Raw genomic sequence first — 14,237 nt, forward strand, 5'->3', positions numbered from 1 at the left:
TAGCGCCAACAGATTCCGTAGCGATTTACAATATTGTGAGAGGGGGGATTATTATGAAAACAACAGCGGTTTATCAACCTAGCATGTATTAAAATCTGATCAATTTATTCATTTAACTCCTTATTGTAAATATTGGTGATTCAAGATATAGATGTTATATATCTAGATTATATATATCTAGACAATCTCAGGACCATATTCACTGGAATCCTTGTGAATAATAAAGGCATTTGGCAGACCCCAGACTCCACATACAATAGCCATCCCCCCTCCACACTCACACACATTGCAGTGTGTGTTTGTATGCTCTGTGCATTGCTTCCTCCCCCCTCCCTGTTTACTGAGGGTGAGTGGGGCAGGGTTTCCAGACTCAGACAGCCAGCCTTCCCTCACTTGCTCCTCCTCAAGCCTCTAACAGCTCTGTGTGAATGAAGTGGAGCTCACTCGCAGAGCAGTGCTGAGCACAGTACCCCCGTCTGCTCCTCCTTCCTCAGCAGTCCATGTGCCCTTCACCAAACCTCAAGAAAAGCCTCAGAGCTCATCCGCTGGCCCGGGATTACTGACCAGCTGGCCCACACAGCCCAAAGCGGATCTGCAGTGCCCTGAATGAACTGCCACAGGCTTTCCATCAGTTCTTGCGGGAGGTCGAAACGTTGACACAAGTTGTGGATCTCGCACCCACTGTCATGATACCCAGTGAGCTGAGGGTGAGTCTGACTTCCCCAACGTTCCCTGATCAGAATTCCAGTAAGTTGCAGGATGTATCACTCACTCCTGGAAGTTACTCACAGACCCCAGCGATCTGTCTGCAGGGGGGCTGGGGGGTTTATGTTTAGTGTACTGTGGATATTATGCCAATATTTCTAAATATGCATGGCAGCATCCTATTTATTATTTTCCACTCATTGATTTGTTTAGAATGTAATGTTATATTTCTCTTAAAGAATAATCTAAATTAAAAAAAATGCCAAGAAATACAAAGCAGCATGTGTCTTAATTTATGTTAATAGAGCTTTATTGGTTTATAACTGCTTTAAAATAAGAGAATGAATATTTCCACTATAGCTCTCAAGCTGTGCAATGCATAATGTGCCTTTCCTTGACAGGTAAAGGGTTAATAAATGATTAATGGTATCTCCTATCTTCCCAATAGCCAACCCAAAAAGGTGATTGCATGTTTGTTTTGATATCTGTGTACACAGACAGAGCATGCATGTTTGCAATGCAAATATATGTTGATCCCTAATGGCAACTGTCTGCCAATGTTGTTTTAACGTGTGATCACGAGCCAATGCTGGAGATTTACTTATTTGTAATTTAAATTAAAATTTGCATGTTGCTATGTGGATGCAGAGCCTTGCAAATCAATGAAAGTCGTGCAGGCAGCATGTTACTGAGAGCATGTTGCATTGGTCAGACCTGTATATTCTGCATGGGCAATGTACTAAAGACAATTAATACATCCTAGTCACAAAATAACACCCAGCTGGTGTTGCAATGGTTAAGGGGTTATTTCATGATGCAAGTTTGAATGTTACGTTGGCTGGTTATGAAATGGTTAAGGTTACATTCATGATGCCTTAGGTTCTTTGGTCATGCAAGGGTTAATGTTATATCACTGGATTGCTATATAATGCAATTCCTTAGAATATACAGAGGTTGCTAGGTTCTCTGGCAATGAATACATAATGTTGCTAGTTAGGTTAATACTTTTTTTTTAGAGTTCTTTGGGATTGTAAGGGTTAAGCTTACACTGCTGTTTCCTAGATCAGTTGGGATTTTGAGGGGAATACACAATTTTGCCTAGTGATGCAAGGGTTAATGTAACATCTCTGCTATATAATATACATAATCATTGGTTGGTTTTAAGGGTCTCTGGTGATGCAGGGGTTAAGTTTGCATTGCTGCTACATAATGTTGCTTGCTTCTAACATAATCTCCTGTGTGTCTGAGTGTGTGCTTTGTTCAGGGCAGTAATTGCTTAGCCCTGGGCTGCCCTGTGTGTGTTTGTGTGTTGAAGGTCTGGTTAGTCATTTCATAGACTCAGGCTTCCAATCCCCTCACACTCTCTCCACGTGCTGCATGTACAGCTGTCAGCCTGTGTTAGGAGGTAGAATGCTCCAGTACTGAATGGAAGGTACAGCTCCATCACACTGACAGGCTGCATGCCCTGACATGTATGTACTGGAAGGATCTGGCAGTGAAAGAGGGACAACAGCATGTCTATCAGCTCTGATCAAAAGCAGACTAACATCCCTCTAAGACATACAGTGTGTGTGAGGTTCTGATCCACTACATACTCACATCCCACTAAGATATACAGTGTGTGAGGTTCTGATCCACAACAGACTCACATCAGACTAAGATATACAGTGTGTGAGGTTCTGATCCACAACAGACTCACATCCCACTAAGATATACAGTGTGTGAGGTTCTGATCCACAGCACACTCACATCCCACTAAGATATACAGTGTGTGAGGTTCTGATCCACAGCACACTCACATCCCACTAAGATATACAGTGTGTGAGGTTCTGATCCACTACATACTCACATCCCACTAAGATATACAGTGTGTGAGGTTCTGATCCACTACACACTCACATCCCACTAAGATATACAGTGTGTGAGGTTCTGACCCACAACACACTCACATCCCTCTAAGATATACAGTGTGTGAGGTTCTGATCCACAAGCATGTTATTCACAAAACAAGGAACTGGGAAATCTGCAAATGTCAGATTTGTAAATGTTCTCTAAATTAATTTTAGTTTTTACATCTTTAATTAATCTCCCAGCAAGATACAGTGGGCTACTTTTTAAGCTGAGTCAGCTAAGACAATGGCAATCAACGTGTTGGTCTACAACTCCCATCATCCTCATCCTGCCGTGCTGACAGGTTTTATTGACACTCCAGTAGCAATAAGTCCCTGGTGGTGTCTTGATGTGAGCAAGCAATGAAGGTTCTTGCCATTCCAGATAATCCCATTGTCTATTTTTGTTGTTGCTGTGTATGGGTGCCCAGTGAAAACATGTTTTTGTGATGTTGAACAATGTGTGCCTTGTTGCCTTGTTCTGATATGGGCCAGATCTACTAAATGGTGTGATGCCAGGTGGAGTTTATAGGGCTTTGTTCCATGTTACTGTCCTGTGTCAGAGCTCTATACACCTGAGAATGACATTGTTAACACATAGAAGACTGAAAATTGACACTTCATCTTGTAATGGATATTTTGCTAGCTCTGTGTGCATGTTTCCAGTCAGTGAGATGAGATTCTGGTTCTTTGTTCTCCCTGCAGTCAGCCAGGAGGTTGATACAATTATGATTTGAATAAAAATAGCAATTTATTTTTTTGGAGCAGCATGCTAAATGTCTTTCTACAAGCTGTGTCCCATACCCTACATTATGCTGTGCAATCCATTCATCAGATCCATGCACCTTTTTATTTAATTTTAAAAGCTTTCTCCCCTCTTTGCATGAGCATGGGATTCAGTGTTCTCCCAAACAGACTTACAGAAGACTTAACCTAAGTATAGAAGATTTTATTTTTTCTTGGTACATCTTTGATGTATACAGTTAGAAGCCTACAGACTGCCTTTAAGAACAAAAAAAAAATCTTGAAGTCAGATAGACTTGCACATTCCTTGTGCTCCCGTAATGGTAATAAATCCCAGCTCTGTCAGATGAATTCCTTTTATCTTGCCTGCAAACATTTTAATGCTCATTTTTGTCTTATGCAGTGAGGTCATTATTATTTGCAGACACCCAGCATTCCTCTGATAAGATATCAAATGGGATGATGTGTTAGGAGTTTACTCTTTCTAATGCTAAGGGTTTCACCCACATGTTGCAGTGCCACCATAGCTGAAAGGGTTAAAAAGTCCTGGTTCTTAGTATGGCGATATCTATGTCAATTCATAAAGGGCTCCCATTAACCATTTATCTGCCACAATTTTATTGAAAGATAAAATAAGTCAATCCGATGTTCTCTTTTTAATCCATCGGGTACCCGTTGGCACTCAAGGGACGAAATATGTTCTGTTAGTCTGCAGACACTGACGTTCTGCTTTTACACTGTTGGCGTATTACAGCAGCTGAGTGTGGCGCTGTTTGTAAAGATGAATGGCAGTTTATCTTACTTAAACAGACATTTGTCAGGGACATTACTTCTAGTTTCTGCATGCCCAGTCCTGTTTTTTTTATAATTTATATTCCATTTGTTATAATTTTTTAGAGTAAAATAACCATTCGGAATTTGGCAAACTGAATTTTGGATACTAGGATGGAGGTTTATCAAAGGGATCTATTCGCTAAACACAGAACTGTACAGTTTAGATCAAAATAGAATAGCCATGCTGTTGTTATAGCCACATTGGATATTTTTTTACAAAGTTACTATAGGTGCCTTCATTTTGCACATTCTGTTGAGACTCTCCATGTCTGTGTGTAGTAAGTAAATCCCACTGTGTTTAACTAGAGGTTTTTAACTTTATCTAGAGCTTAGAACAGGGAACCCCTTACTACTTGTTCTGTAGTCTGATTAGTGGGGCATGCAATGTGGAACCAGCAGGTACATTTAAGATTGTGGATTTAACATTGGATATTGCCCACTTTTACAATTTTGCACCATTTTAAGTTCATAACACTTTCACTTTTATTCACTAAAGTGAGAATTCAAATCAAATTCAAAGTGAATTTCAAATTTAAGGTGAAAAAATAGCCACATTTGAAAAAATCTCTAAGTCCACAATGCTTTCAGCTTGGCTACGCTGGCCTTAAACTTGGATTCCACTTAGAATTCTCACTTTAGTGTGTGATTCCATAATGGTGGTTGGCAGTCGGTAGTGTGGCGGACGTAGTATCTTTGTCAGTTGGCGTATTACACACCATAGCATCGTTTAATCTCTTGTTGGCTTTTGTTATCGCAAGTATTAATTAGCAGCAGCTCCGGCCGCTGTACTCTGTTTGAATTTATGTCAATGGCCTAAGTCCACATCAAATAACACTGATCTCTTGTAAAACTTGCAAAAGAGAACATTCTCAGGCTGCTGAAATCTACCTACATTTGTTGGGTTTAGCCTGAATTCAGGGGCCACTGCAATACCTGTAACACACTGTAGGAAGCTTCTTGTAAATGTATTAAAGGGACACTTTAACCCCTTAAGGACACATGACATGTGTGACATGTCATGATTCCCTTTTATTCCAGAAGTTTGGTCCTTAAGGGGTTAAGCACCAAATAAACAGCTTATCTTAATGAATTGGTTTTAGTACGTAAACCCTGTCCCTTTTATCCAACAATGTAAAGCTTTGACATTTTTGAGAAATGGCAATATTTACATTTGTCCCAAACTTTGCCCCTAGTGGCTGTCTAGTGGCTTCTCGCAATAGAGAATCAATGGATTCAGTTCTTCTCTGTAGACCGCAATTTCCTCACATTGATGAACTGAGATCCCATAAAAGTCAAAGAGCATCAACCTGCGAAAACTAGATAAAATTCTAAACGCTTATATAGTTATTGTATCAGAGGCATCATGAGAAAATTGTCCAAATTTGCATAGAAAGCCCTCTCTGTGCCTTTTCAGAAGGCAGCTGCGATGTGAGAGTTTAAAAAAAGAAAGTGAGTAATGGCAGCTTTTGTGTGCTGAATTAAACAATATTCAGACTTGACAGTTCCTTTTTTTTCATGAATGACTCCACTGTGTTCCCTTGTTCTGTCCCGCAAGCCTTGCTTTGTGGGATTGATGGCAGGACCCAAGACATTCAATGATGTTGTGGAGGCTGTCTGCACACAGCGCATTTCTCTGCAGCAGCAAAGGGCTATTGTGTCTTTGTAATCTGTTTGCATAAGTGACCATATCTATTTAGACAAGAAAAATGCACACTGCATACCAAGCAGCCTTTACATTTATTCTACAGGCTTGGCATGGCAGGGATCTTAGCATGCACTGTTTAGCTCAATATATTACAATGCATTCTGTATTTGAACGAAGCTCTACTTGTTCCTATTTCATCTTGGTCATCGTTACTTCTAAAAGTAGGCAGAAATCTATCTATGGGACAACTGATCTCACATTGAAAAATCTCTGGCCCAATGGCTGCACAGACTTCTAAAATGACCTTATGGGAGATACTGAACGACAGACTCAGAAAACAGAGATTTGTATTTTTTTAAGTTTTTCACATAAGTACACATATATTTGAGCCGATTTTTTTAGTGGATCTCAGAACCTACTGACTTTTTAAAGGGCTTATTCACTATATAATTATTGAGAAGTTGGGTTCCACATCACCTCTCTCATCCTCTAAGATGTGGAAGGGTGTGGGGGGAGGGCGGGCGGGCGGGGGGGGGAGGAGGGATGGACAGTTAATAATAGTAGAGGTGCCCAGTGCTGTTGTCTATGATACAACTAGACTGTAAGCTCTTTTGAGCAGGGTCCTCATCTACCTATTGTTCCTGTAACATTTCATTATTGTTTCATTGGTTAAATTCCCCTTTTAATGTAAAGCGATTCGTAAGAAGCTGGCGCCATATAAAAACTAACAATAATAATAATCTATACTCTATGCCACTAACTCTGCATTATCCTTCACTTTGATTTTTTTCTATAAACAGCTTGCCTGGCTTGGTTTATTTATCAATGTGGAGAAATAAAGTCACACGATTCCAACAGTTTTAAGCTTGGTATTTTCCATAAACCATAATGTACAAGTCTATAAAGATATTATGTCACTTTAAATTCTCTGTGATGGGACCCTGGTCAAACAAAGCGTTATCGCAGGAAGGTGTTATGTAGATTAAGACTGCATTCATAACTCAGATTAGCTCAGGGCTCGTTAATTAGCTCATTGACCTTTGTACTGTCAGCAAAGTGCGCTAGATTTAGACATTGAGATCTCCTTGGCAGTGCTCTGCGTAGAGTACAGAATGGGTTTTTTTTTTTTTTTCCTTAGCTGATATTAAAACACTCTCCAAATTTGTGATTGTCACAGCTTGGATATTTTTGCTTTACGTTTGCAACAATTTAGATTTTAATTTGCTACAATTTGAAGTTTATTGAACTTTGATGATGCAGAGCCTCCTTGAAAAATGTAGGCTAACATCTATTTAGAAGCATTCTTTTTTTTTTCTTGCTTTTCATTTCCATCTTAAACTTGGCTAATTTTGACCTGAATAAGTATTCAGTTGGCTAGGGGGCGTGAGTAGGATTTTTGCCAGATTTGTAAAAAATTATACACAGCTGCAGTTCTGTGGCAGATGAGCACATGGTCTATATCCTAATGGGCCAGGTCGGATCTTATTTCTCATGCATGGGATTTTCTCTCTCTCATATTATAGATTCACCATGGTTGACTTTACAGATCATTTTTTTGTGTAGTTGTTTTTTATTTATATTTGACTGCTCTATAAGCATTTTGACATGTGTGAAGGACAACAGGTGAAAGGAGGAAAATAAATAAAAAATCACTGTGTTTGGGAGAAAACCTTTTTGCTGAGCTCAGGTCTGCATTACACCCGAGTAGCACGAGGAACTGGTTTTTCAAGACTTCATATATGTTGAGAAATATGATAATGTGTTTTTAAAAAAATCTCACACGTTCACTGCATTAGGGAGGGCACATGCCACCAAGGGTTCTGTTAAAAGAGAAATTGCATAACACTCCTAAGATTTACCTTTCTGTAAGGACAATTTTGTGACCCGAGCCTGTATACGTATTTAGAGTTGCTTACTATACATAACTAAATTTTCTATATACAAAATGTGTATTGCTATCTTTTATACTCGTATTCTTTATGTAGAGTTGCAGTGAATGGTTTGACTAGACAGGATGTGCTTCTCAGAAGAGGTGCAACAGAAAATATGTCCCCCTTATTACTGGGAAAACTGCTTTGTAATTTGTACTATTTATTTTGTGAACATTAGAGAGGTGTGTGTGTTTGTTTTCTTGAATCTGACTTAAAGGAACGCTATAGTGTTAAGTATACAAAGCTGTATTCCTCACACTATATAAACCCTTTGCACCCTCCCCACCCCTGGCAATGTAGAGGGTTTAAAAAAAAAATACTTTTTCATTTACCTGATTCTAGCACCGATGTCTCCACCGAGATCAGCAGATGGGGGGGAGCCTAATGCGCATGCACAGTGAGTGCCACGCGAGCATTAGGCCTTCCCCATTGGAAAGCATTGATTTTGCTTTCCTAGGGGGAAGGCCTAATACAAAGCGTGGGGACCTCCAGCGTCGTTTCACAGAGTCAAACTCAGTGAAACTGCAGGAAGCACATTTAAAGGCAGTCTTAACACTGTACTGTAAACATTGCAGTTTCTCTAAACTGCAGTGTTATATGTTGCTGGGTTAAGGGAACCGGGATGCTGCAACCAGACCACTTCAATGAGATGAATTGGTCTGGATGCCTGTAGTGTCCCTTTTATATAACTGAACCCTTGAACTTAATGCTACTGTGTTTATGCATTATAAATATTGCACAGAATATACTGTGGTACAATCTGTTTGACTAAAGTTTTTTGTTTGTCTAATTACAGGAGTGAAAATGTCAGTCAGCATACATGAAAACCGGAAGTCCAGGGCCAGTACTGGCTCAATGAACATATACCTGTTTCACAAGTCTTCATATGCAGACAATGTCCTTACTCACCTCAACTTACTACGCCAGCAATGTCTCTTCACAGATGTCTTACTGCTGGCAGGAAACAGGTCCTTCCCTTGCCACCGTGCTGTCCTTGCCGCTTGCAGTCGCTACTTCGAAGCCATGTTCAGTGGTGGACTTAAAGAGAGTCAAGCCAATGAGGTGAATTTTCACAGTGCCATCCATCCCGAGGTTCTGGAACTTCTCTTGGATTATGCTTACTCATCAAGAGTCATCATCAATGAAGAGAATGCAGAGTCTCTCCTTGAAGCTGGGGATATGTTAGAATTTCAGGACATCAGAGATGCTTGTGCAGAGTTTTTGGAGAAGAACCTTTACCCTACCAACTGCTTAGGGATGCTGCAACTTTCCGATGCTCATCAGTGCACTAAGCTTTACGAACTGTCTTGGAGAATGTGTCTTTCTAATTTCCAAACCATCTGTAAAACAGAAGACTTTCTCCAGCTCCCTAAAGCAATTGTGATACAGCTGTTGTCCCATGAAGAGTTGGAAACCGAAGACGAGCGAATGGTCTATGAATCTGCTATGAACTGGATAAACTATGACCTAAACAAGAGACACTGTTATTTATCCGAATTGTTGCAAACTGTACGATTAGCTCTGCTACCTGCTATCTATCTCATGGAGAATGTAGCTATGGAGGAACTTATCATCAAACAGAAAAGTAGCAAGGAGCTAGTAGAAGAAGCCATCCGGTGCAAGCTTAAAATATTGCAAAATGATGGTGTAGTCACAAGCCTGTGCGCAAAACCCCGTAAAACTGGTCATGCCCTGTTTCTCCTTGGTGGACAGACTTTCATGTGCGATAAACTTTACCTCGTAGATCAAAAGGCAAAAGAGATTATACCCAAAGCCGACATACCAAGCCCTCGAAAAGAATTCAGTGCTTGTGCAATTGGCTGTAAAGTCTACATCACTGGTGGAAGAGGTTCTGAGAATGGCGTTTCAAAAGACGTTTGGGTGTACGATACACTCCATGAGGAGTGGTCAAAGGCTGCTCCCATGCTTGTAGCACGGTTTGGACACGGTTCTGCAGAACTTAAGCACTGTTTGTATGTAGTAGGTGGACACACAGCAGCCACTGGCTGCCTTCCCGCTTCCCCTTCGGTGTCTTTAAAACAAGTGGAACAATATGACCCAGCAACCAACAAATGGACCATGGTTGCTCCTCTTCGGGAAGGTGTGAGCAATGCAGCTGTAGTCAGTGCAAAACTCAAACTGTTTGCTTTTGGAGGGACTAGTGTAAGCCATGATAAATTGCCCAAGGTTCAGTGTTATGATCCATCCGAGAACAGATGGTCAGTACCAGCCACATGCCCTCAGCCGTGGCGATACACAGCAGCAGCTGTTCTGGGAAATCAGATTTTTATCATGGGTGGAGATACAGAGTTCTCAGCCTGTTCAGCTTACAAATTTAACAGTGAAACGTATCAGTGGACTAAGGCTGGAGATGTGACAGCCAAAAGAATGAGCTGTCATGCTGTAGCATCTGGTAATAAACTGTTTGTTGTTGGTGGCTATTTTGGGATTCAGAGGTGCAAAACTCTGGACTGTTACGACCCAACCCTTGATGTGTGGAACAGCATAACTACAGTACCTTACTCCCTAATCCCCACAGCATTTGTCAGCACTTGGAAACATCTGCCGTCTTAAAGAACAATGGCACGGTAAGAAAATATCCCAGAAATGCAATTGGAGCAGATATTAAAATGCTTAATTAGCAAATCTACACGTTTTAAAACATTTACATGGCACGTGTGTAATTTGTATGAAATGTCACTTGAATGTTAAGTGACACTGATATACTCATAGAATGTTGAAAAAATATATTCGAGATTTGTACTGTTGCGCATAGATAAAAAAAAAACAACAGCAGCAATGTTTGTCTTGTGAATATGAATAGGAAAAAAACACTTTTTAATGAATTGGAATAACTTATACACACCATTGAGAGGTTAACCTGGAGGAAACATATTTAATACATTCAAAGTATATAATTCATAAACATAGAGGGTTTATTCGATAAAGAGTTTATGGTATTGATCTGAAAACCAAATGGCAATATGTAGGCCAAAATAGCTGATTTGGAGAAATTCTCCATTTACTGTTAAATAGAAGGAAAAAAAATCTTTTTTTTTTTTTTTTTTTAATTATACAAACTGTGCAAATTGGTCTGTTTTAGTGCACGAGGCCCCGGGAGACCAAGGTCATTAAAGGACACGAGGGGGCTATTATATAGGCATCAATTTGCAGACTGTATAAGGGAGAGTTACAGATTGACATTTCTCAATTGTCTGTTGAATGAGCAAACAAACTTTCATTAAAAGTATATGAACTGCTTAAACCAGTTCCGCACGTTTCTGATGCTTTGTCGAGTGTGTAAATGAAACCCACTCTCCTTCCTCATTCCTGGGGTATTGCTAAGAGTTAACTGGAGTGCTTGCTGGGTTTCCGCTTCACAATGACTTTTCTCTCTCTTACTCATTTCCCAGTGTTTGTCATGGCTATTATCAAGCTGTCTGCTCCATTACTTAACATACTCTTGAAGGTCCCTTCCCTATTTTGTGTGAAACTGTTTGCTTTATATGATCATCATATAATCCTTTGTTTGCAAAAGAGGTTAGCCACAACCCTCTGACATGCATAAGGCTTAATCCAAGGAGAGGGGCAATATTGGGGTAAATAAGAATAATTTGGGTCTTCTGGGACACCCATTTACTTATTTATTTTTTTACCTTTTTTTGTCCTTATAAATACATTTTAAATCCCTTGATCACGGTTTTAGTTGCCCATTCTATGTGGATTTCCCGATTTTCCTGCAGACATTTCTTCAGGCTAATGGACAAGTCATGAATGGTGCTATATAGGATCCAAAGGCTGAAGGAAGTAAATCAGTTTGCTAGTCAAGGAAAAATCTAAAACAAGCTGATTTGATTTTCTCCTGCAGCATATGAATTCTACATACAATGAGGCAGCTCTTCTCAGTTGCTGCCCATCAGCATGTAGAAGTTATATGTATCCAGGAAAACAGTGGATAGTGGTGGATATGGCACCCCGATTTACCCTTTCTCTACCATCCAACTCCAGCTATTTCCTAGTTGTTCTCCTCTCCAGTCCCAGTAACGCGTGGCAATTAGTCTTTGTGTCTGGTTGCAGTTTCTACCCATCCTCCTCCTGTACTCCAGGGCATACATCGCATAAATGTGTAATTAGTGGACTGCGGGGTGGGTGAGAGACACAGGAATATTGACCAGTAGTCCCAGTAAGCTGGAGTGACTTAGCAACAGAATGTCTACAGGGGGAGGCAGAAGATCCCTTTGGACACATTCATTTTCAAAGATTTGCAAAACACTTCGAGTATTACGTCCTAAAACCGTGCAGCACTCACCAGAAACCGCAGGATGAAAGACAGTAGACATAATATTATTATTATTATTATTATTATTATTGGTATTTATATAGCACAAGCTTATTCCGCAGCACTTTACAATAAATAGATTTCAAATCCCATGTACAATGATGTGTGAGGTAGTGAGTGATCACTTTATGGTAAAATACCAAATATGTATGTGGGTTTTATAATTTATTTATTATTTCGACATTTAGTGGTTATGGATGGAAAGTCACTCATTGATTGAGCCCAGATCTGAATCTGCTAGTTTGTCACATTCACGTTATATCTTTTTATGTCAGGAAAAAAAAAGAATCCATAATTCTGATGAATTGTCAATAGGTCAGACATCTGCCACCCCAAGGATTAAATCAGTGCAACATGAAAGGAACTCCATAGACACAATACACGCTAAACGTTAGCTTAACCTCTTCTGTCTTGAAAAGGTTTTGTCACCGTCCTGCAAACGTATATACATTTTATCAAAGTCTCTAAGCCATTAACATGATAATAACTTATTAGAAACTTTCACAGTCTGCTCTAGAATCACAATATCTTTCTGATTTGCGCTTACATTTTTAATTTTGGTTTACTGTGTAAAAATCACTGTTTAGTGAATACATCCCTAAGTTAACTGGATCCAACATTAATCTGTACAAACTGAGTGCAGCTGAGTTCATACCAGGGCATTTTTACACCCCATTTTAAAGGAAATTAACTTTTCACTGGCGCAACAGGAACAAGGGGGCGCTGACAGTTATTAGAAATGTTCAATAAAACAGATGGGACCTAATTCATTTCCACGTAGATTTGCAATACAATTGGACTGTCGCTTTGTAACCCTTCTAGGGGAACCTTGATATTACCCGTTTGCTGCAAGCAGTCTTTGTTTACTTTAAATCACACATGTGCCTTAATCGTCTCGAGAGGAAACTAACCTTGGCGTGTTTTCTTTGTCTCTTGCAGATACCGGAGCTCAGCTGTGAAGACTCTGGGCCATCTCTTAAATGGAGGAGAATAGACTTTACTGGTTTGAAAGCGGTTGCCGGCATCCTGTAAATTTTAACATTTTGTAGCCAAAGCTGCTGAATCCTTTGGCACCGAAAAAAAACAAAACAAAACAATCTGGATCGTAAGGGAGCAAAAAACCCCCAAACTCTATAAATTGTGTTCTAAATATCAGTATTAACTGCATTTGAGAAGTGGAATCTTTGACAGATAAGAATTGCATGGTTTCTAACATTGGTAGCGTTTTAAAAGGAAACAAACTCTGTGTCACATGGAAGACAAAACTTGGATCCATCTGGACAGATCTCTATGGCAATGACTGCCACCTAAATGCAGAATAACTCGTAATGTCGGCACCGGCTGCAGGGGAAGCTTGCGGGTTCCAAACCGCAAAATGTCACGATGCATCAATTCCAACTGCATATCGCTTGCAAACAAAACTGCACAGACTGGGAAGGGAACACTGCAGGGTGTTTATTTACCCTTTGGGTTCCAGAGAAAAGTCCTGCTCTAATGCAAAGCTTTCCTCTGCCGCTCAAAAGGTCAATCAGAGCATACGCACACATCAACATTTTGTAAACCACTATTGTAATTTAAAAAGAAACTGTGAAAGAACATGCTATGTCTTACTCTCAAACCCCATTGCCATTTCAATCGCCTATTTGTATATTTGTACTGACCGTCTCATTTTTATTTTTCGTTGCATTCCACATTGTGTCTATACAATGGTCCTGTGCTGTCTGCATGCCAATACAATGCGTGTCGCTGTATTCACATGTGAGAGGCCTGACGATGAATGAATGTTTTTATTGTTTTGGTAACAATTATCAGAATGGAACTAAGAATCTCTTTTTCAAAGATTAGTTTTCACCTAGCTGTGTGCAGCATGTCAGATCTGACATTACTGCTTGGTCATACAACGCTTTCAAAACTTAGAACGTTTTATTTTTAAACCTTTTTGTAAACAGAAGAAATTGGTCTCTTATTAGGATTTGGCCTTTGTATCCCAGGGGACAGTGCATTTGTTTTATGGGTAGGAAAAATGCGGAATGCGTTTCCAAGGGGTATTGACAGATTTTCAAAGGAGGGGTAATTGCCCATTACTGCCCTATGCTGTAGACACCTGCTCATGTCTGGAATTCAAACAAGTAGCTGGGAGGAAAGTGGTT

The 14,237-nt window shown here is 39.9% G+C and overlaps 1 protein-coding gene across 2 annotated transcripts; it reads left to right on the top strand.

The window, feature by feature from the left end:
* The first annotated feature begins 400 nt into the window (after nt 1-400).
* On the top strand, nt 401-13,844 carry ENC1 (ectodermal-neural cortex 1). 2 transcript variants are annotated; one of them, XM_063453735.1, is made up of 3 exons: nt 401-747; nt 8,545-10,336; nt 13,027-13,844. In XM_063453735.1, exons 1-2 carry the CDS (start codon nt 687-689, stop codon nt 10,320-10,322), a joined length of 1,839 nt encoding a protein of 612 aa, XP_063309805.1. In that variant the 5' UTR covers nt 401-686; the 3' UTR covers nt 10,323-10,336; nt 13,027-13,844. The 2 variants fall into 2 exon arrangements, with proteins under 2 accessions (XP_063309805.1, XP_063309806.1); XM_063453736.1 differs by having other exon boundaries at nt 402-707.
* Nucleotides 13,845-14,237: the final 393 nt, after the last annotated feature.

Source organism: Pelobates fuscus, chromosome 5 (genome assembly GCF_036172605.1).
Source record: "Pelobates fuscus isolate aPelFus1 chromosome 5, aPelFus1.pri, whole genome shotgun sequence".
In the NCBI taxonomy this organism is placed as follows: Eukaryota; Metazoa; Chordata; class Amphibia; order Anura; family Pelobatidae; genus Pelobates; species Pelobates fuscus.

What these genes read in the sequence shown, in the direction of transcription:
- ENC1 (XM_063453735.1), top strand. Translation starts at nt 687, where the DNA reads ATGATACCCAGTGAGCTGAGGGTGAGTCTGACTTCCCCAACGTTCCCT. An exon ending in GTTCCCTGATCAGAATTCCA is followed by an intron (nt 748 to 8,544) that starts GTAAGTTGCAGG and finishes GTCTAATTACAG; the next exon opens with GAGTGAAAATGTCAGTCAGC.